General features: G+C 38.6%; 1 protein-coding gene across 4 annotated transcripts in view; it reads left to right on the forward strand.

Moving 5' to 3' along the window:
- The window catches only part of ARHGAP10 (Rho GTPase activating protein 10), a 338,956-nt gene that overhangs the window by 306,815 nt on the left and 9,847 nt on the right, over nt 1-22,294 (forward strand). For 3 of the 4 annotated variants that reach the window (XM_063458486.1, XM_063458487.1, XM_063458490.1), the window contains 2 exons: nt 13,326-13,496; nt 15,224-15,315. In XM_063458486.1, coding sequence (XP_063314556.1) covers nt 13,326-13,496; nt 15,224-15,315 — 263 coding nt within the window. The remainder of the gene's footprint in view (nt 1-13,325; nt 13,497-15,223; nt 15,316-22,294) is intronic. The other variant, XM_063458488.1, reaches the window with a different exon arrangement.

Raw genomic sequence — 22,294 nt, forward strand, 5'->3', positions numbered from 1 at the left:
TGTACATTGTCAATATTAGACTAGCGTAAGCTCGACTAGGAGAATCGGTATTGAAAGAATCACAATTTGGCTGACTGTTGATTCTGCTGAAAAACCGAACTCTGAGCAGAAATGTGCACTAATCCTAAAGGTCCGAAACACCCAGTGGCTGGTTGCTTTAGCATTAGGAGTGTAAAAAGATTTTGCCAACTTTGCATGGGAATTAATATTTTTAGTCCTAAGTGTGTGTTTCCGGGAAAATAGTGGCTTTTCTTTGTGCTCCCTCTTTCCTTTTATGTACACCTCAAACAGCTTGCCCCAAGACATTAATGCAGTAGAACTATTTAGTTTATTCCACTAAAATAAAATGTAGTGCCTTTCATAGACTATGACTTTCGTAGACCTCTGACGGTGTGGTTGAGTAAGCAACTCTTTTTCTTTTATTTTGCAAAGGGTTTTTGTTTGCTTGTTTGTTTTTTTACAGAAACTCACCAAATGTTAATGACAGTTGTATCTTACCTACTGACTGTGATTTAATTAAGTATATCTTTGAATAATTTGTGTATTGTACATCCTCCCAGTGTTAAATAAAGAAATATAAAGTAAGGGGACTCACTGTAGTGCCGTCTAGTGCACCAAAAGAAATGATCTTAGAACTGTCATTCTCTGAGCTCCCCTCCAGTCATTTACATTTCCTCCTTGAGGTGACATAGTCCCTTGATATGATGTTGGATCTAAATTCACAAGTACATTAAACTACATCTACACCTACACCTACAAACCACACCTATTAAGTAACTATTAATAAAACATAATTATTTGGTGATATAACTTAAGCCTTTTATTACTTTCCTTATATTATCAAAGATCAATTAACAATTTAAACATAAAATATGGTTGCAAATTAGGTTTAATCAAATCTAGATCTGGAGTAAGCAGTAGGTAATTTTAAACTCTACCATGGAACCTCACATTGCATGATGCTTAATTCCTAAAAAGTGTGTGGGAGAATTGCTTAGTGAGAATCAAGAGAATTGTTCCTCCAGAACAAATGGTTATCACGTATCTATAAAATACAAAATTTTCCAATCTTGTCATAAAAATGTATAACAATAAATGTAGTCCAGGCACTCAGGATTACTTATGCAGTAGTCTTATTGAGAAATCGGGGAAAAACACGCAATGTTTCAATCTCAACTGAGATCTTTTTCAAACGTTATAAAGATCTCAGTTGAGATTAAAACGTTGCATATTTGTTTTTGTTTTCCAATAAAACTGTTGCATAAGTAATCCTGAGTGCCTGGACTACATTGATTCTGTTATTATTGAGTGGGGTTAGCCATCCCTAGGTCCTCCTTTTGTCTGTTTATCAAAATGTATAAAAGCATAGCTAGTGGTCATTAATATATTGTATATCACAATTATTTTCTTTAGAAGGCCAGTTTCATGGTTATCCAAAGATGATTCAATTTCTTTCTAATTTTAGACACATGAGAACTATCTTTTTTTTTTAATGCCTGGCACAAGCAATTGATGGCATATTATAGGGACTTTTCCTTATTTCAAAAGTATTCCATTTGAGGAAATTCTCTTTCCCACAGATTGTTCGTGTTAGATGCTTTTCAATTAATTCTGGGTTTTTATATGCCGCCTCTGCTAAGAATATTTTGGCTCAGCTCCATATCCGGTACTTATTTATGCTCATCTGGACTTCACTTGTATATTCTGAACATTTAACAGCACCTGTTCCAGTCTATTCCTGTAAATTGAGACCAAGATATAAGGGCATACCCATTAAATGCACATCTTCTAGAGTTATTAAGCAGTTCTTAATACTGTAGTTAAAGGGAAATAATTTGTATAACACATTGTATTCCCTTGTGTTGCGTCTCCCAATTACTGAAATGTAGAAAACTTCCAAATGTTTAAAAAGAAAGCATTCTTTATTTAATGATCACTTAAATGTAATGTATATTTTATGTAAACTAGCACTACAATGTGTTAAAGGAACACTTGATACACCTAAAGCACTTACACATGCTGAGGGGCTTTAGAGGGTAACAGCATATCCCCTGTTCTTATTTTATTTAATTATTGAGATTTTAATAGAAATAATCACTTTTATAACCCCCTCTCCCCCTCAATAACACTTATTGGAAGGGTTGCCTTACTTTCTGGATATAAGCACTTGCTCAAAGTATAAGTAAGGGCTTCACATAGAGGAGTGATTAAACTGCCAGGCATGTGCCATGTGTCAATGCTTCTCTGTGAAGCATGTAATTGCCTGAAAGATCTCCTGGAGGTGAAGTAGCGCTGAGGTGAGAACATGGGTTCCCCGCTGAATGAGAGGTTCAGAACTTATTTTTTGGAATGCTCTAAAAGTAAAAGAAATGTAAATTTTTAAAAAAAGTTACAAATAAATGTTTTTAATGTTCCTTTAAGCATACAGCATACAGCATATGTTTGTCTTGATTTCAGAGTGTTGCCAAATTGGTTAGTTTAATACAACATGTTTTATGTTTTGTTTTCTATAAACTAGCATGCTTTTATAGTTAAGTAATGTGCTGAATACCAGTAGCACAGACACTTTATTAGCCTACTTTTTAAATCTGTAGAACAGGCTTTCTAGCATTATGTATCAATTGTACTCATTAGAGCCGAGTAACGTGGAAAGCAAAAATATGAATGTAATGTATTGTGGGAGAGTAAATGGAAAATTGAGTTTGAATAATTGGAGAAACATAGTGCCCAGAAATAAATGGTGTTGAAGCAAGTCACGCTCTGCCAAAATACAGAATTCACAATAACCATTAATTTTCATTGGAATGTCACATATAGAAGTGCATGTATGTTGCGTTCTGAAGCATCTGGAATGGCAGGGAATATTTGTGACTCTAGCTGCTGCGAAAAATAAATATATTATATATGTTTGTGTGTATGTGATTCCTTGTCCAAAAATACGCAGACTGCGAGCCAAATAAACTACTACGAGTGTTTGCTTACACATGCTATCCCTTTCCCTAAGTATTTGTCCAGGTGTTCCAGTTAGTACAATTCTATTATGTTGTGGGGGAGTTGCTTATCTTATCTAATAAGATGCACTGCTATCTCTCTTGATCTTATTAATTTCCACTTAATGCCTTTCCTTTTTTAACTGGTCACCGGGTGTGTGTTACTAGTCCATGTTTCTAGTCCCTTTTTATAGATATACATTTCTGATCTCTGGGTTTTGACTGTTTCTGCTAGGGCCCTTTACTGGCCAGGGCTATATTGTTGAGAAGAATCACAGCTGCTTAGGCTTGCATGCAGAGAAATAAGCACCTATTGATAGTTTGAGCAGCATTTTGGTGTGCATAGTACTCTCTTACATCCTGTTAGTAGAGCATGAGACAACCTATTCTCAACAGCTTAGTCTCCATCTTCCATGTGCTTTATATTCCATCTCCCATGTCTAAACTCGTCAAGGTTGTGACTGTGTGGGTGTCAATACCCATAATGTGGGTTGTAAAGTCGTTGCTTGCATCACTATATAAGCATGTCTGGCCATCACAGTGTCTGTTCGCACATCAATTGCCATGATTTGGGCCCACTGTATAATAATTTGAACTTCTCATAGATCATACCTTTAAATGTGGCTCCTTAATATACCCTATGGTTACCAGGGGGCTTCCGCATTGAAATCTTTTTGGAGTTATATAATGTTTGCTGCTTGAGTATTTGGTCCTTGATTATCAGCCACTGAATCCTCTGAATATCTTGGCTCAAAGTAAAGTTTGTGTGCCGCCTTGTATGGTATACCTGTGTACAAATAAGTTGAAAAAGAAGGAAACTAATAGAGTATCTAGGAGTATATGTGGGACTCCCAGCCTTTATTAAAGATAGAGGTGTAGGGGAGAATCCAGCGTCTAAGTTCTAGAAGTCAGGTGTAGGGCATATATGCTTCTTCGATGATCAACGTACTTTGCTGTAGGATGGACAAAATGTTTAATTAAAATGTTTAATGCAATAAGAAGATATTAGGAAGAGCAGTACTATTTTAGGTATAGTTTAGCTATATTTTTTTTGGTTTTAGTGGATGTAGAGTCCCTTTCAGTAAACACTGTAGCTACCACTTTTGTTGCAAAACCGCCTTGTTTTGAATTAAGTAACCTAATAATTGAATCGAACATCTTTAGCGTTACAACTCACTGCATGAATTAAATAATAATGTAATTCGGACCTCACAGACCTCCAGCGTCAGATTTTACCCATAGGAAGGCATTGAATTACGGAGCATTATCCTCATAAGTGAGGTGGCATATATCTTTTGTGTTGATTTTTCGAAACATTTTGTATGCTATAAGGAAATGGGTGGAGGGGGAGCCTTTCAACATTAGATCTTCTTATTTCAAAGTTAAAATGCAGGTTAGGAGTTTTGAAATAAGAAAAGCAGTGCTCTGAGTGGAACAGAACTGCAGCAGATAATTACTGTGGTATATATCGGAGCATTGAATGGATTCCTATTAGTCTTAATGTTATGTCTGCTGTCAGTCAGATGATATCTGCAGTAACTAAAGTGTTTCCTTTCTGTGGTCTCTTGCATAGGCATTAGCAACTTCAAATGGTTATTTGAAATAAAGCAGACTTTTGTGTCCTGATGTATATATTTTTCTCTTTAATAGCATCAAGTCCTTTCTTTAGCTTTAGCTTAACTTTCTAAAATACTGCTAAAAGCCTTTAATAATCATTATCTAAAAGGGGCAGTACTGATGTTAAACGGAAAACGTCAATTGATGTGCTTTATACTTTTTAGTGATTTTCTATAAATTAATGTTTCCTCACACCCAGTCTTTAAAGCATATAGCAGGGCAGATTTTAGGATTTCCCAGCTATTATGACCTACCTGTTGACTTGGCATTAGTTGCTGTTTTCACAGTAGTCAACTTGTGGATTAGAGGTTGGAGGTAAACCTGTATATTTAGTTATTTGCTCGTCTATTACACTATAATTTGATAGATGTGTACTCCTAGAATTTGTATTCCAGTATCAGAGAATTAACAGATTCTAATTGATTACATGAATAGATTTTCTTTTTCTTTTTTACTTTCGTCCTTTGAATGATGTCTTTTTTACTTTTTATTACAGACTGTAATGTGGTTGAAATCTGGTTGCTGTCCTATTTTCTTTAACAGCAACATCTCTTCCATTTAACAAGTATTAAATCCTGATTATTCAGTACCACTCTGACTGATATAAGGTCAAAATGTTTCTAGGAATGCTGATAGTATGTCCACCAAATGTTTGGATTTGAAAACAATAGACTTCTATGTTTCTTATCTACAGGGAGTGCAGAATTATTAGGCAAGTTGTATTTTTGAGGATTAATTTTATTATTGAACAACAACCATGTTCTCAATGAACCCAAAAAACTCATTAATATCAAAGCTGAATATTTTTGGAAGTAGTTTTTAGTTTGTTTTTAGTTTTAGCTATTTTAGGGGGATATCTGTGTGTGCAGGTGACTATTACTGTGCATAATTATTAGGCAACTTAACAAAAAACAAATATATACCCATTTCAATTATTTATTTGTACCAGTGAAACCAATATAACATCTCAACATTCACAAATATACATTTCTGACATTCAAAAACATAACAAAAACAAATCAGTGACCAATATAGCCACCTTTCTTTGCAAGGACACTCAAAGGCCTGCCATCCATGGATTCTGTCAGTGTTTTGATCTGTTCACCATCAACATTGCGTGCAGCAGCAACCACAGCCTCCCAGACACTGTTCAGAGAGGTGTACTGTTTTCCCTCCTTGTAAATCTCACATTTGATGATGGACCACAGGTTCTCAATGGGGTTCAGATCAGGCGAACAAGGAGGCCATGTCATTAAATTTTCTTCTTTTATACCCTTTCTTGCCAGCCACGCTGTGGAGTACTTGGACGCATGTGATGGAGCATTGTCCTGCATGAAAATCATGTTTTTTCTTGAAGGATGCAGACTTCTTCCTGTACCACTGCTTGAAGAAGGTGTCTTCCAGAAACTGGCAGTAGGACTGGGAGTTGAGCTTGACTCCATCCTCAACCCGAAAAGGCCCCACAAGCTCATCTTTGATGATACCAGCCCAAACCAGTACTCCACCTCCACCTTGCTGGCGTCTGAGTCGGACTGGAGCTCTCTGCCCTTTACCAATCCAGCCACGGGCCCATCCATCTGGCCCATCAAGACTCACTCTCATTTCATCAGTCCATAAAACCTTAGAAAAATCAGTCTTGAGATATTTCTTGGCCCAGTATTGACGTTTCAGCTTGTGTGTCTTGTTCAGTGGTGGTCGTCTTTCAGCCTTTCTTACCTTGGCCATGTCTCTGAGTATTGCACATCTTGTGCTTTTGGGCACTCCAGTGATGTTGCAGCTCTGAAATATGGCCAAACTGGTGGCAAGTGGCATCTTGGCAGCTGCACGCTTGACTTTTCTCAGTTCATGGGCAGTTATTTTGCGCCTTGGTTTCTCCACACGCTTCTTGCGACCCTGTTGACTATTTTGAATGAAACGCTTGATTGTTCGATGATCACGCTTCAGAAGCTTTGCAATTTTAAGAGTGCTGCATCCCTCTGCAAGATATCTCACTATTTTTGACTTTTCTGAGCCTGTCAAGTCCTTCTTTTGACCCATTTTGCCAAAGGAAAGGAAGTTGCCTAATAATTATGCACACCTGATATAGGGTGTTGATGTCATTAGACCACACCCCTTCTCATTACAGAGATGCACATCACCTAATATGCTTAATTGGTAGTAGGCTTTCGAGCCTATAATGCTTGGAGTAAGACAACATGCATAAAGAGGATGATGTGGTCAAAATACTCATTTGCCTAATAATTCTGCACTCCCTGTAAGCAGTTTTTTTTTGTTGTTTAATTGTTAGTAATCTCAAAAATATCTCTTTCTACAAAAACAAACCTTTATTCTCATGCAGCCTAATGCATTCATTATGACTGCAAGAACAATAATTTTATACTGGGTAGCCCATATTTGATAAACTACTTGAAAACAAAGGAATCCCATCTAAACTTTTTGCTAAACATCTATACTCGGTAAAGATGATGTTTTTTTTATAGTCTGTAATGTCAAAATCATATATATGTGGAATATCCAGTTTCCTGGCATGCATTCTTCCTGCCATTCAGATATTTCCAAGCTTGCTCGGAGCACCTAAAGTACACTGTGGAAAGCGGAGTGCTTTATTTGCGTCCATGAATACACTGACATATTTTGTTGAATGCAGATTTCACAAAATATGCCTGCACCTTCTATTTAATGGTCTCCAGAGAAACCAAATGGCAGGCAATGGGTCCACAATAATGGACGGTAGTGTACAGTTAAGGATAGTTGGAAGGCTTTCATATACGTATGGAGATGGTTTTACATGTTAAGTAACATATTTTAAAAACAAGATTAAGGAGCCAATAATGTCTGAAAACAACTTGTAAACTAAGATGTGAAGCTCTTAGCATCTGTTACTTGTATCCTCTCCAGAGATGAACTTTATAACTGCTTGCACCTGTTTAGTAAGTATCTCCATGTTCCATCAAAAAATCTCATTAAATTATTTAATACCATAGGTAATCTTACTTTATATTAACACTGTGCCATATATTTCTCATACATGATAAACACCCACCCAGCCTGAATTTACTACCTAAGTGACAAATGGCAAGATCACACATTTTAAAATACATTTTAATTATTTCCTACTAATGGCAACCTTCGGCACTCCAGATGTTGTGGACTACACTTCCAATTATGCTTTGGCAACATTATGGGTGTAAGATCATTATGGAAGATGTAGTCCAAAACATCTGGAGTGCCAAAGGTTGCCTACCTCGACCTGCTACATATCAGCATGGAATCTTTCTGCTAAAACTCCTGATTTCTTAAAGTTGTTTTACCCTTTTATTTGGGTTCTTTTGCATAATTGTTTATCCCAGGAGAGTCTAGCTTTGATTGCTATAAATAGTCTTTCTGGAGATACATAGACTGGTAGGTACACACACTGAAATACTTTTATGATTTTATATTTAGTGCATCCTTGCATCTTGCAGATGAACTATCGCTGGCTAATGTCAGGCTTGTTTTCCTGTGTTTGCTTCTGTAAAATTAGTTGCAGTAAGATAAAGATGTTCGATAAGATTTTCCCTATTAAATGCTAGTTGAACTATAGCCGTACATTTTTGACTTGGCTGTTTTTTTTACGTAGGAGGCTGTAACCCTTTTTGTAGCTCTCAATATCAAACTACTCCTTCTTACTGTTGCCTTGGTTACAATCCAGATATCCACTTAAATCTTCTTTACAGTAATTGGTTACCTATCTTTTCCTAAAAGTGGAGGAAGGGCTATTACTTCTAATGTGATGCTTTACAACCCATCTGATCCTTTACTAAATTTACAGCTTTTGCTCATCTCATCCCTTCTCCTTGTTATTCATCATTTCCCTGCAATTCAAATCACTGACATCATTTGATGTACAATTCCAATTAAGAAGAATTTACAGTTTACAGTCTTTGTCATTATTGTGTCCAGCCTACAGAATTCAGTATATTTTAAAAGGAGCACTATAGGGTCAGGAACACAAACATATATTTCTGACCCTATACTGTTAACGCCACCAGCTAGCCCCCACTGGCCCTCTCTTGCCTCCCTAAATATAGTAAAATCTTACTTGTATTCAAGCCTGAAGCTGCTGGTTCTGCCCCTGTCAGCCTCAGACCTGCAAGCTGTCTGCTGACATGATCACAAGTGTTGTTCTGAGCAAATCACAGTGCTTCCCCCATAGGATTGGCTGAGACTGTAAAGGAGGCAGATCAGGGGCAGAGTCAGCACAAGTCAAACACAGCCCTGGCCAATCAGCAGCTCCTCATAGAGATCAAATTTAATCAATGCAGCTCTATGAGGAAAGTTCAGTGTCTGCCTGCAGATGGTGGTGCACACTAGGCACAACTGTGATAGGAAGCAGCTCTAGCAGCCATCTGAGGAGTGGCCAGTGCAGTTATCACTAGGCTGTAATGTAAACACTGCATTTTCTCTGAAAAGACAGTGTTTACAGCAAAAAGCCTGAAGGTAATGATTCTACTCGCCAGAACAAATGCAATAAGCTGTAGTTGTTCTGGTGACTATAGTGTCCCTTTAAAATAATTTTAGTTTGTATACCTTTTTGCAATTAAATAAAATAAAATATTTTTAATAGGATTTAGATGGTGAGAATTTAAATAACTTTTTCTCCAACTCACACATTCATGTTGGTCTCAGTACCATACCTTTCACTTGTAACAATGCGCTATAACTGCACTGTGCATACTTTGACTGTTGGCATTTTCAGTCCTCCGGTGAATAGTGAAGGGATTGCTTTTTTTAACCACAGCATTCATCAAATGTTTACATGTAACTTGGATTTTGAAGGAAACTTCTGAGAAACTGGATTGATAAAGTTAACCCCTTAAGGACACAACTTCTGGAATAAAAGGGAATCATGACGGAATATATCCGTCATGTGTCCTTAAGGGGTTAAATGAAATCATCTCTCTAAAATAGGCTGAAACTTTTGCCATTTACAAACAGTCATGCAGAAAAAATAAGTTTGACAAAGCCTCCCCCCCCCAAAAAAAAAAACTGTCATTTTGAGTAGAGTGTCAGAAAAGTAGCACAGGACCTGCTTAGGACTCAAACATCTCAGAGCCCTGAAGCTAAAAATCTAAGGTGACAGCAAAAAGTGACCAGGGGTCTAAGATTTAAATCGGTTGACAAAGTCACTTTTGTCATATTTGAACTGCGTGTGCTGATTTGCATCAATGTGTGAATGATGCATACATGAAATACCTCTAACAATTAAAATGAATTTGAAATCAACACAGAATAGGTTCACAGAAAGGAAAGATAATGATATTATTCTAGAGTATCAATATTCTTGGAATATGCCATAATAAAAAGGTATGGGTATAGATACCATTTATGCAAAAAAGGTTATATACAGGTGATACTCGAAAAATTAGAATATCGTGCAAAAGTTCATTTATTTCAGTAATGCAACGTAAAAGGGGAAACGAATATATGAGATAGACGCATTACATGCAAAGCAAGATAGTTAAAGTCGTGATTTGTCATAAGTGCGATGATTATGGCTTACAGCTCATGAAAACTCCAAATCCACAATCTCAGTAAATTAGAATATTGTGAAAAGGTGCAATATTCTAGGCACACAGTGTCCCACTCTAATCAGCTAAGTAAGCCATAACACCTGCAAAGGGTTTCTGAGCCTTTAAATGGTCTCTCAGTCTGGTTCAGTAGGAATCACAATCATGGGGAAGACTGCTGACCTGACAGTTGTGCAGAAAACCATCATTGACACCCCCAATAAGGAGGGAAAGCCTCAAAAGGTAATTGCAAAGGACGTTGGATGTTCCCAATGTGCTGTATCAAAGCACATTAATAGAAAGTTATGTGGAAGGGAAAAGTGTGGAAGAAAAAGGTGCACAAGCAGATGGGATGACCGCAGCCTGGAGAGGATTGTCAGGAAAAGGCCATTCAAAAGTGTTGGGGACTTTCACAAGGAGTGGACTGAGGCTGGAGTCAGTGCATGAAGAACCACCACACACAGACTGAACCTGGACATGGGCTTCAGATGTCGTATTCCTCTTGTCAAGCCGCTCCTGAACAACAAACAACGTCAGAAGCGTCTTACCTGGGCTAAAGAAAAACAGACCTGGTCTGTTGCTCAGTAGTCCAACGTCCTCTTTTTCTGATGAGAGCAACTTTTGCATCTCATTTGGAAACCAACGACCCAGAGTCTGGAGGAAGAAGAGGCACACACTGCAAGATGCTTGAAGTCCAGTGTGAAGTTTCCACAGTCTGTGTGGGTTTGGGGAGCCATGTCATCTGCTGGTGTTGGTCCACTGTGCTTCATTAAGTCCAGGGTCAACGCAGCCGTCTAACAGGAGATTTTGGAGCACTACATGCTTCCTTCCACAGACGAGCTTTATGGGGATGCTGACTTAAGTTTCCAGCAGGACTTGGCAGGATTATTGTATTTTTATCATTTTATTGAATTGTTGTTTTATCAACTTTACTATTTTCGTGTTGCACTATTAATAAATTAATTAATTTATTTCATAATAAGTTATATTGGTTGGTCTTCTGTTGATATTGCTTAAATGTCCATTAAAGGAACACTATAGTCACCTAAATTACTTTAGCTAAATAAAGCAGTTTTGGTGTATAGATCATTCCCCTGCAATTTCACTGCTCAATTCACCGTCATTTAGGAGTTAAATTACTTTGTTTCTGTTTATGCAGCCCTAGCCACACCTCCCCTGGCTATGATTGACAGAGCCTGCATGAAAAAAAAACAACTGGTTTCACTTTCATACAGATGTAATTTACCTTAAATAATTGTATCTCAATCTCTAAATTGAACTTTATTCACATACAGGAGGCTCTTGCAGGGTCTAGCAAGCTATTAACATAGTAGGGGATAAGAAAATCTTAATTAAACAGAACTTGCAATAAAGAAAGCCTAATAGGGCTCTCTTTACAGGAAGTGTTTATGGAAGGCTGTGCAAGTCACATGCGACTATGGTTCATAAACAAAGGGATTTAACTCCTAAATGGCAGAGGATTGAGCAGTGAGGCTGCAGGGGCATGTTCTATACACCAAAACTGCTTCATTAAGCTAAAGTTGTTCAGGTGACTATAGTGTCCCTTTAAATTGTTTTTCTGTGGTGCTAGATCACATTTTTAATATAGTGTTTTAAATATACAGCACCTAATGGGTGTATCTAGCTAATCTTTGTATAGAGGGATCCCACAGCAGTGAGGTAGCGCAGTCCATATTTTCCTCTATAATAAATATTTTTTTATCTATATATCTGCTTGCATTTTCACCAGCACCATGTACAGATTAAAAGGTATATTTACTTGAAGGTGAATGTTGTGTTGCCTGGTTTACATGGACTGGACTTCCTATTTTATGACTTGGTGAAGGTGAATGGTATGGAATATCAGAATAAAAATTGTGTGAATCCTTTATCTGCACGTTGTATATTGGATAGACTATGAGGTATTTAAATACTTTTTTTTTGGATATAAATAGCAAGAGAAATATTCATGAGGAGATATGGAAAATGAAAAAGCGTGACTAATTTACAGTAACACTTTTGTTTCAAACATAGTCACAAACCAAAGTTCTCTGAACTTCAAAGGAATGGAGCATATTTAATTATACTTTAGGGCAAGAAATTTGTATCAGCTGCTGCTTGTTAATGAACATCGGTGGACTCAAACATTACACACAAACTTTTCTTGTGGATTTATGGAGGCTTTGATCTCATACATTTCCTAAAAATATGACTAGGTAGTATTAAACTTTATTGGTTTAATTTATTGGGTTGTACAGTATGATTACTTCAGTGTCAATGTGTCTGCGTTTGCTGAAGATTCTTTTTTTTTTATTTTTCTAATTCATGGGGTGGGGTAGGCATTTAACATTCCCTGCTAATACTAGAGCTGTTATATACCATATTGTTTTTAATTTTGCTTTACATTTAAGCCATTTAATGCCTGCATAAGTGGGTATGTTAGTGTGTGGCTATAGCACAAATGTACTGTAAATCTACATACAACACATTTACATTTTGGGAACACTGACTACCAACCTTGAAGTGATACTCTAAGCACCAAAACAGCTTTAGCTTAATGAAGCAGTATTCTGAAGAGTTGGAAGTCCTCTCAATCCCAGAAAGATGGCAAAATCTGGTAACTAATCAAAATGGAAAAATTGACAGCTATAAATGCTATAAATGAAAGTTGAAAACACCTAAAAATGTGTTCTCCTTTACTTTCTTCCTATTCGTTCCTTCCTTCTTCTTTTCTTCCTCTCTACTCATCTTACCTTATTAACAATGTTACGTTCTCGATACAGCAATCTATAAAACCGGTGTATCACCTGCTATAGCAATGGTTATGTACCAAGTACGTAATATTTAGCTTCAGCTACTTGTGTTTTAAATGATGTTGGGATTGCAAAGACCAGGCAACTACAATACATGTTTAACGCCACTTCTGAACACCTTGGATGTATACTTTCTCACAATGTAAATTTAAGTTTGCTTGCTTGTTTTTTACCACCCTTTCCCTTTCCCTCTATTTTTGTATTCTTTTAACTCTATGTTGATGATTATGTATATGGTTGCTTTCTCTACTCTTTGTTGAAATTTGACACTGCTGCATTATCAGTCATAAAAAACCCCAGCATGGAGCCAAATTTTAACCATCCTGTAAATTAAAAATGTTTTCTCTTTTTAATAGGTCAAATATGATTTCTACTGCTATGGCTTCGTGGATGAATAGTGAGTTATGTACACCATCAGCAGAATCTACCTCTACTCTCTTAACAGTGCCAACACTCGCTACACAACCCCAAGAGGCACCATCAATCCCCTTGTCTTCTACTACACCCAGTGACATACATCCAGAAAGGTAATATATTGGGGTGCACCACAACAGGTGGGCGAGCTACCCATTTGGGAAATTGTGATAGTCTGTATATTTTCGTTCTAAAACTGTTTATTTAACTACTTACAACTGATCCATCTGTACTGGACCACTTTAGCCTTTACTGATAAACTGGAATCCCAGATGATACCTGTAATGCCAGCACTAAATTAGCATAGCGGTCTGTGCTATCTGGAGCCTGTGAAACCCTACTGTGCGCTTAAGAATGGAATAATAGATTTCCTTGGCTTCTCAGGATTCTATCATTTTGTGTATCTATTTTGCAGAAACAATCCAGACCTCTAGAGCACTTTAGCTTGCTGAAGTTATTTATGTGTGTAAAATGTGTAATCTTATTTTGTAGGGGAGTGGGGAATGCAGATTTCAGTAAAAAATATAACTTTTATAAATTAACCTTCTTACACCCACGTGACTGTAAATCAAACACCAGTTATGTTACCTGGTTTGGTTAGCTTAGTGGAGCTAAACTCAAGAGACAGCATGCGCCCAGAGCACCTGACTTGGAAAGACTTCTCATTGAGCTGCATAGGCAGGTCTTGGGCTGGACAGCTATAGAAAGTCAGGGCAAGGTTAGAATAGTAGGGTTTTAAAAGGCCATGCTGTGTGTCTATTTCTCCTCCCAGCCACTTTGTGTGTCTGTCTATTTCTCCCCCCAGCCACTTTGTGTGTCTCTTTCTCTCCCCCAGCCACTTTGTATGTCTTTCTCCCCCAGACACTTTGTGTGTGTCTTTCTCCCCACAGCCACTTTGCGTGTCTTTCTCCCCACAGCCACTTTGCGTGTCTTTTTTTTTTGTCACCTTCCCCAGCCCCTCTAAGTGTGTCTTTAATGCCTCACCTAGCCCGTATGAGTGTATTTATCCCTTTCCCAGGCTCTTTGTGATTCTCCCAAACCCCCTCCCTCCCCTCCCCTGCCTGACCACCCCGTTGTCTCCCTCTTGCATGCGTGCTTACCTCACTTTATGCAGTGTGGCCGCGTCCGACTGGAAGCTGTTCATTGCTCTCAGTGAACACTTCCTGTCATACTGGGTAGAGGATACAGAAGCTCCTCTACTGCAGTCCACACGGCCACTGTGCTCTCCCCTCCTGATGGTCACTTGGAGCCCAGACATTGCCATCCCTGGGCCAGTGCACCCTAAGGCGGTCACATTTGCAGTCTTATGGTTGCGCCAGCCCTGGACTGCGTCAGGACCTGGTGCTGCCCTCAGAGTAAATGAACTTTAACCCATATTGTGAAAGTTATATAATGCTGAAGCATATATTAAGATGACACAATGCCTTCAGTCCCATGGTTTTAGGTTTATAGAGCTGCTCAGTGGCATCATTTTGTGGTTCATTATTTGTGCATATATATATTTTTCTGTTTCTCTAGATTTCTATTTTCAGCATTTTTAGTATCTGTATCTGGTAAAGCACAGCCAGGGCAGTCATACATACAATAGGTAAAAAGTATAACATTTAATGCAAGCAAGAAGTCTGTATTTGCATTTTGCTGACATCAGAGGTATTATAGTCAAAGCACTTTTAAATGTACCATCACTTGTCTAATTAGACATTCTATACTCTGCATCTACATTACTAGCATTTTAAGTTCCACCCTTGAAAGTTGAGCGTCTGTAACATGACATTCAAGATGTTTGCACAGGGTAATTTTCTTGGCCTAAATAACTCTACCTGCTGGATGTGTTTTGCAGCTTTTCTAACAGGAAGGCAAAAGCAGTGTTTCCCTGTGAGGCAGAACATAGCTCAGAGCTATCTTTTCAAGTAGGCGCTGTGTTTGAGGATGGTAAGTAAATAGCTCTAGTTATCAATTATACATGTTAAAGCAGACACAGATACCTTGCTCTTTTTTACCCTCCGACAAATTCTCTGAATATCAAAATATTAATGCTAACTGCTTTAGCTGCATTAAACACAGTTATACAGTGTTCAAATAACACTAAACTAAATGACGAATTTTTGTAAGTTAAATCCAAGTGGGAAACTTGAAGCAAAAGTAGCTGATCTAAAAAAAAAAAATAAAAAAAAAAATAAAAAATCTCCAAATCTGCCGTAGTCATAGCATGTGTATTTTTGCCTAGTTTTGCCATGTGGATTTATTTCAAAAATATTTAAGTTTAGTAAATTACCGTGTTAGTAATTACTGTTTACCTTCCCGACCTTTATATGGTAGATTTAGATACAGTTACTTATTTCAGTGCTTGGCATATTTAAATAAATAGACAATTTGAACAGTACGGCTCCACTTATTTACGGAGGTTTGGACATATGAGTGGAAAATAATTTTTAAAAAAATTACACCATTGAATAAAACCTTGAAAATCACTTGTAACTTGTATTAAAGGGTTACTCCAACAAATAAAAATAGTTTTTCATAAAACATTGTTTTTAGTAAAAGTGACCCTTGCCTTGCTGAGAGCCCCTCCCCCTGCCTAAAAACTGAAGCTTAATTTACTCCCCAACACTTAGGCCAGGTTCCTCCCAATTCTGATCTTCCGCCACTGATGTAACTCACCTTCGCTGGAGGGAAGTTAGGGAGGACGGACTGAGCAAAGGATAGGGATGGCTTGGGGAAATTAATATTAGCTTCCCAGAATCTAAGTGCCAGGCTGGCTAATGACACCTGTATGATGCTGCCAGAGGCGGCGTTACACTTTGTATGTGCAGTGTTTCACTTTGAAACCTTGCCCATACAGACTCCAGGCAGCATGTCCACTTTAAATCAATGAAGGGTTCTTGGAATAACACTTTCGTTTTTTTATTTCATATGCTGTTTTCATTTTAAATAAATATTAAATTAATACTTTAGGCAATATAAGAACCTCATTAGAATTAAGCTAATAAGGTGGAAGGAGATCCCTGGTGCCAGCTCACCTTTAGGGGGTAATCCTTTAAGAAATTTGCTGGTTAGCTCTACACCTCTCCTTCTACTCCTTGTCCGAACTCTCTAAGCCAATATGGAGCTTCCCATTTGTATGAGAAATGTACAGATTTTTCCCAAACCGTTTTTGTGATCGGCTTGGACACTCTCAAACAATCAGCAGCACCCCTATCCAGGGCCTAATTACGGAATCTTATCGACCAAAAACACTAAAACAGTCATACCTCCCAAGCATCATGTATCTGATGGAGATGGTGCTGGAGGGAAACTCATAGGATGCAGCTATAAGAAAACACATACTCTATGCTAATCTCTCTAATTTATGCTCTCATCTTTCAAGTAAATCCATAACCCCTACCAGCAGTGTCCAGTGAAGCAGGAAGTCAATGGGTGGGGTAAAAGGGTGGGCCACTAGTGCGAATCACGTGACCAGACCTGCCAAAAGGGGAGAACATGCCCAAAAAGAGGGCAAGTCTGTCCAAAGAATTTGAAGGACAGCCTGGCATGAATGCATGTCAGGCTGCCCGCCAATCCTGCAGGCTGTCCAACTAAGGGCATACTATGAAGGCAGCACCCTGAGCTTGACATGAATGCGTCTAATAATGCGCTCACTCCATGCTTTCTAAGGACTGTCCCCTAGCACTCGCTGGTCCACTTGTCTCCTTACCTTCTTACTAGCAGGCAGAAGTTCCTGGTATATAGTCTGAGACAGAGAAAAGGTGTATGTAGTGAGTGTAGAAGAAAGGGGACATGCCACAGTGTTAGAGAGACCAACGTCTACATTACCTAAACTAATGTTATTGTCAGCCAGTCCACACACGTTTTGTTCACATACATCCCTCTTAAGCTTCCAAACTTAAAGGGACACTATAGTCACCAGAACAACTACAGCTTATTGTATTTGTTCTGGTAATTAGAATCATTCCATTCAGGCCTTTTGCAGTAAACTCTGTCTTTTCAGAGAAAATAACTCCACTGGCCACTCCTTAGATGGCTGCTAGAGGTGCTTTCTGGGGCAGTACTGCCTAGTGTGCAGCACTGCCATTCAGTGTCTCCACCCTCTGCATGCAGACACTGAGCTTTCCTCATAGAGATGCATTGGTTCAATTTATCTTTATGAGGAGATGCTGATTGGCCAGGGCTATGTTGGACTTGTGCTGGCTCTGCCCCTGATCTGACTAGTTGACAGTCTCAGCCAATCCTATGGGGAAGTATTATAATTTGCTCAGACCACCACTTCTGATGATGTCAGTAGACAGTCAGTTCAGAGGCAGAGCCAGCAGCTGCAGACTTGAATACAAGTTATATTTTACTATACTTAGGGAGGCAAGAACGGGCCAGGTGGTTTTAACATAATAGGGTCAGAAATACATGATTGTGTTCCTGACCCCATAGTGCTCCTTTAAGCAAGAGTATGTGAAGAGTAGTTAGGGATAAAAAGAGTAGTTGGAAAAAAAATACCCGCCTTAATCATTAGTATAATCACAAGGAGTGACATCAGAGAAAATTCTGTAAAATCACCAACAAACTACTCACAGTTTGATTCTGCTGTATAGATGGATTGCTCCCAGTGTCTCAGTGTCCCTATGTATCACAGTGTCAGTGTCCCCATGTCGCCTAGTCTCTCAGTGTCCCAATGTCTGTGTGTCCCCATGTCACTAGGATACTGGGGACACTGAGAGACCCGGGGACACAGAGACATGGGGACGCTGATGCATTTAGGGAAACTGGGAGAAATGAGGACACTGAGACACTAGGAACACAGACACTGGGAGACATGGGGACACTGAAACATTTGTGGACACTAAGACACTAGGGACACAGAGATATGGGAACACAGACACTGAGAGACTAGGGGACACTGGGAGACTAGGGGACAGTTGTGGACATAGACATGGGGACACTGGGACATATAGGGACACTGGGAGACCTGGGGACACTGAGACACTAGGAACACAGACACTGGGAGACATGGGGACACTGAAACATTTGGGGACACTAAGACACTAGGGACACAGACTAGGGGACACTGGAAGACTAGGGGACACTGGCTGGGAGACATGGGGACAGTTGTGGACATAGACATGGGGACACTGGGACACATGGGGACACTAGGCACACAGAGACATGGGACACAGACACTGGGAGACTTGGGGACACACACTAGCGACACTGGATGGGGGACACTGGGAGAAATGAGGACATAGTGTCTCCGTGTCCCAATGTCTCAGTGTCTCCCAATGTCCCTATGTCTCACAGCGTCCCCATCTGTTCCAGTGTCCCCATGTTTTCCAGTGTCCCCAAGTGTCTGTGTTTCTAGGTCTCCCAGTGTCTGTGCCCCCATGTGTCCTAGTGTCTGTGTCCCCTAGTGTCTGTGTCCCCATATGGCCCCTAGTGTCTGTGTCCCCGTGTCCCTGCTGCATTTCCCCCCATCCCTCACTAACCTGAGCTGTAGAGCTGCTGTCTGGACTCTGTGCTGTGTTGCTGCTCCCCCACGGATCAGTAAGTAGTAGAGAGAGGCAGGGATATGCTGTAACTTCCTATCCCTGCCTCTCTCCACACACAGTGACTACTGTCCGGTGCTGGTATTGCAGAGTAATCTCCATTTATTCTGAGAAAAATACCTGCATTTGTATACCTGCAATACCGGCACGGCCAGGCAGCCTCAAATACCGGCTGTGCCAGTAAAATACCAGTTAGGTATTTTTTTTTTTTTTTAATGGGCCTATTCCATGGGCCTGGGCCTGGGCCTGGAGCTGCAGCTCCATCAGCCCCTATGTTAATCCGGCCCTGCCCCTATCCGAGGCTTCCTGATTGAAGCCAAAAAACAAAGAAGCACAGGGCGCCACAGTCACTATATGAATAATATATATGGGGGTAAAGAAGGAGAAATGAGATCAAAAATAAAGAAAACAAGTATTTATTAAATAAAAAATCCACAATTCATAGCACAAAACATGTGCAATGAAAATGTATATATAAATGCCACAATAGGCCAGAGACCCATAGGTATAGCAGCTTAACACGATCAATACTGGACTAAATACACAAAGTGCAAGTGCAAAAGTGTAAATAGAAATTTAAGTGCACAAATTGAACCACTTGATGATCCAAGTAAGAACATAGTTCAGATAGTAAAGCACTTAGTAATCCAAGTAAAGACACAGTATTGCACAAATAGTAAACCAAATGGTAAAGCACAAATAGTAGAGCCAGCACTTATGCTGATACCAAACTGCAGGGTCTCCTGATATGCTCAACGCGTTTCATCTTGCGACTTCCTCAGGAGCGTCTTCTCTCTTCAAAATCCTCTTCCTTTTTGAATCCGCCGGTCTGGAAGCGTCATGCTCAATGCGCGCGCTGCATCACGTGCGTCGTCATACGTCATGACGCACGCGTGATCGGCCTGCGCATGTACAACCAAGCTGGAACGCAGAATAACTTTATTGGTACTTTACACAGTCGCACAAAAGGCGTTCTATAGAAAACGTCCATAAGTAGTGCGATCTGAGTGTACAGATCCTGCCTACCCCCCCAGCTGACCCCTAACATTCAATACTAACAGCCACCGGGGAGGTATAAATAGTACCAGATAAGGAAAAAGGAGAAGAATATTAAATAACATAAAATAAGTATAAAAATAAATATAAATATAAAAATAAATATAAAAATTATATACATGAATGTAAATAAATAAGTAAATGTGGTGGGTGGAAGAGAAGTCTATTTATATTCCCCATAGGTAACACAAAAACATACAAAGTACATTAATTGTTCTGTAAATACATCAAAGGTAGAGATATGTTAAATGTATACATATAACGGTACACAATAAGAGCATCATCTAAAGGGACATCAAAGTCCATAGAAGAATCTTCAGACTCAAGTCATCTTTCACTTGAGTATTCCTTCTCATAAGGATTAACTGAAAAAATGAATGAACAAGAAAGCAATGAAGGCAAATATAAATATAAACTTATATATAAAAAATATATATATATGAAAAAAAAATATATATATATATACATAACAGTATAAAAAGGAGTCGATTACTCTCGACTCCAAAACATATATAAAAATTACTTCATAAAAAATACTTCATAAAAATTACTTCATAAAAAAGAAATGGAATGTCAGATAAGAGTAGAGGAAAGTACAACAAACATATAATCAATCCATAAAAGCCAATATATCTAGATCAGTATTAAGCCCATAGGGGACAGAAGACTTCATTTTATATATCCACTCTGTCTCCCTCATGGCTAACATTCTTTCTGTATCCCCGCCTCTCCAATGTGGTACAATTATATTGATCCCAATACAGATAAAATCCTTAACATCGAATTCCCTGCATGCATTACAGTGTTTAGGTACACTATGTTTCATATTCTTATTTTTAATTCCATTAAAATGTTCCAATAATCTTACGTGGAGTTTTCAGATGGTGCGTCCTATATATTGGACCCCACATTTACACTGTAACAGGTATACCATATTCTTACTCTGACAGTTAATACAATGTTTAATTTTAAAAATGTCTTTGGTTGCAGTACTAGAAAATTCAGTAGTCTTGTTTTTCTGGAATTTACATGTACTGCACCTTCCACACTTAAAAAAACCTTTTAGTTTTTCTGATAAAAAGTTAACTCTCATATTTATAGTTTCTTTTTTGGGTAAAACACTAGGGGCTAAGATGTTCCTTAAGTTATTAGGTCTTTTGTATATTATCTTAGGATTTTGAGGTAAAATCTTTCCTAAATACTTGTCTTGCAACAGGATAGGCCAATTCTTTTTAATCTATTTCTTTATCAAATCTGCCTTATTATTAAACTTTGTCAAAAAGGCAAATTCCGAACACTTCCTTACATTTTCCTTATTTCTCTTGCTTTTTACCAGAAGGTCCTTCCTTTGTAGACCCTCTACCTCTCTCTGGGTATTAGATAGAAGCTCTGTAGGATAGTTTCTGTCTAAAAATGTCTTATTTAAAATTTGAACCTGTTCCTTAAAATCTTTTTTTCTGTGCAATTTCTAAAAACTCTCATATGTTGTCCTTTAGGAATATTAGTTAACCACTTCCGATGATGGCAGCTTGAAAATTCAATAAATCCATTCCCATCAGTTGGTTTAAAAAAAGTTTTACTTTGAATTTTTCCTCCTCTTAAAAACAATGTTAAGTCTAAAAAGTTTGTACTGGTATCATGGATCTCTTCTGTAAATCTAAGACCATACACATTGAGATTAATATAAGGTAAAAATTCAACTAAAAGACTCCTACTCCCCTTCCAGATAAACAGAACATCATCTATATACCTCCTCCACTGCACCAGGTTCGCACCAAATGGGTTGTTATGCCAAATATTATTCACTTCCCAATCTGCCACAAAAATATTGGCATAGCTTGGTGCGAACCTGGTGCCCATCGCTGTCCCGCATGTCTGGAGGTAATAAACCCCCTCGAACCAGAAATAATTGTGGAACAGGATGAATCTGATGAGGTCCAAGATAAAGCTCGCTTGTTCCAAATTCATCTCAGGGTCACTACTTTTTCACAGCTTCAATGCCTTTCTCATGGTCAATTACAGTATATAATGATGTCACATCTACTGTCACCCAGAGATACTCCTCTTGCCAATCTAAACCTTCAAATTCTTTGATAATCTGGGCGGAGTCCTTTGTGTATGATCTTGCCAAAGTCACATATTTCTGTAAAAAGAAATCTATATATTGCGAGATGTTACTGGTCAATGACCCAATACCACTAATAATAGGTCTCCCTGGTGGGCACTCAAGGCATTTATGGACCTTAGGAAGGTAATAAAAGACAGCTGTTCTGGGGAAAGAGATAAAAAGATAATGAAACTCTTATTTATAATACCTCTATCCA

Source organism: Pelobates fuscus, chromosome 6 (genome assembly GCF_036172605.1).
Source record: "Pelobates fuscus isolate aPelFus1 chromosome 6, aPelFus1.pri, whole genome shotgun sequence".
Classification (NCBI taxonomy): Eukaryota; Metazoa; Chordata; class Amphibia; order Anura; family Pelobatidae; genus Pelobates; species Pelobates fuscus.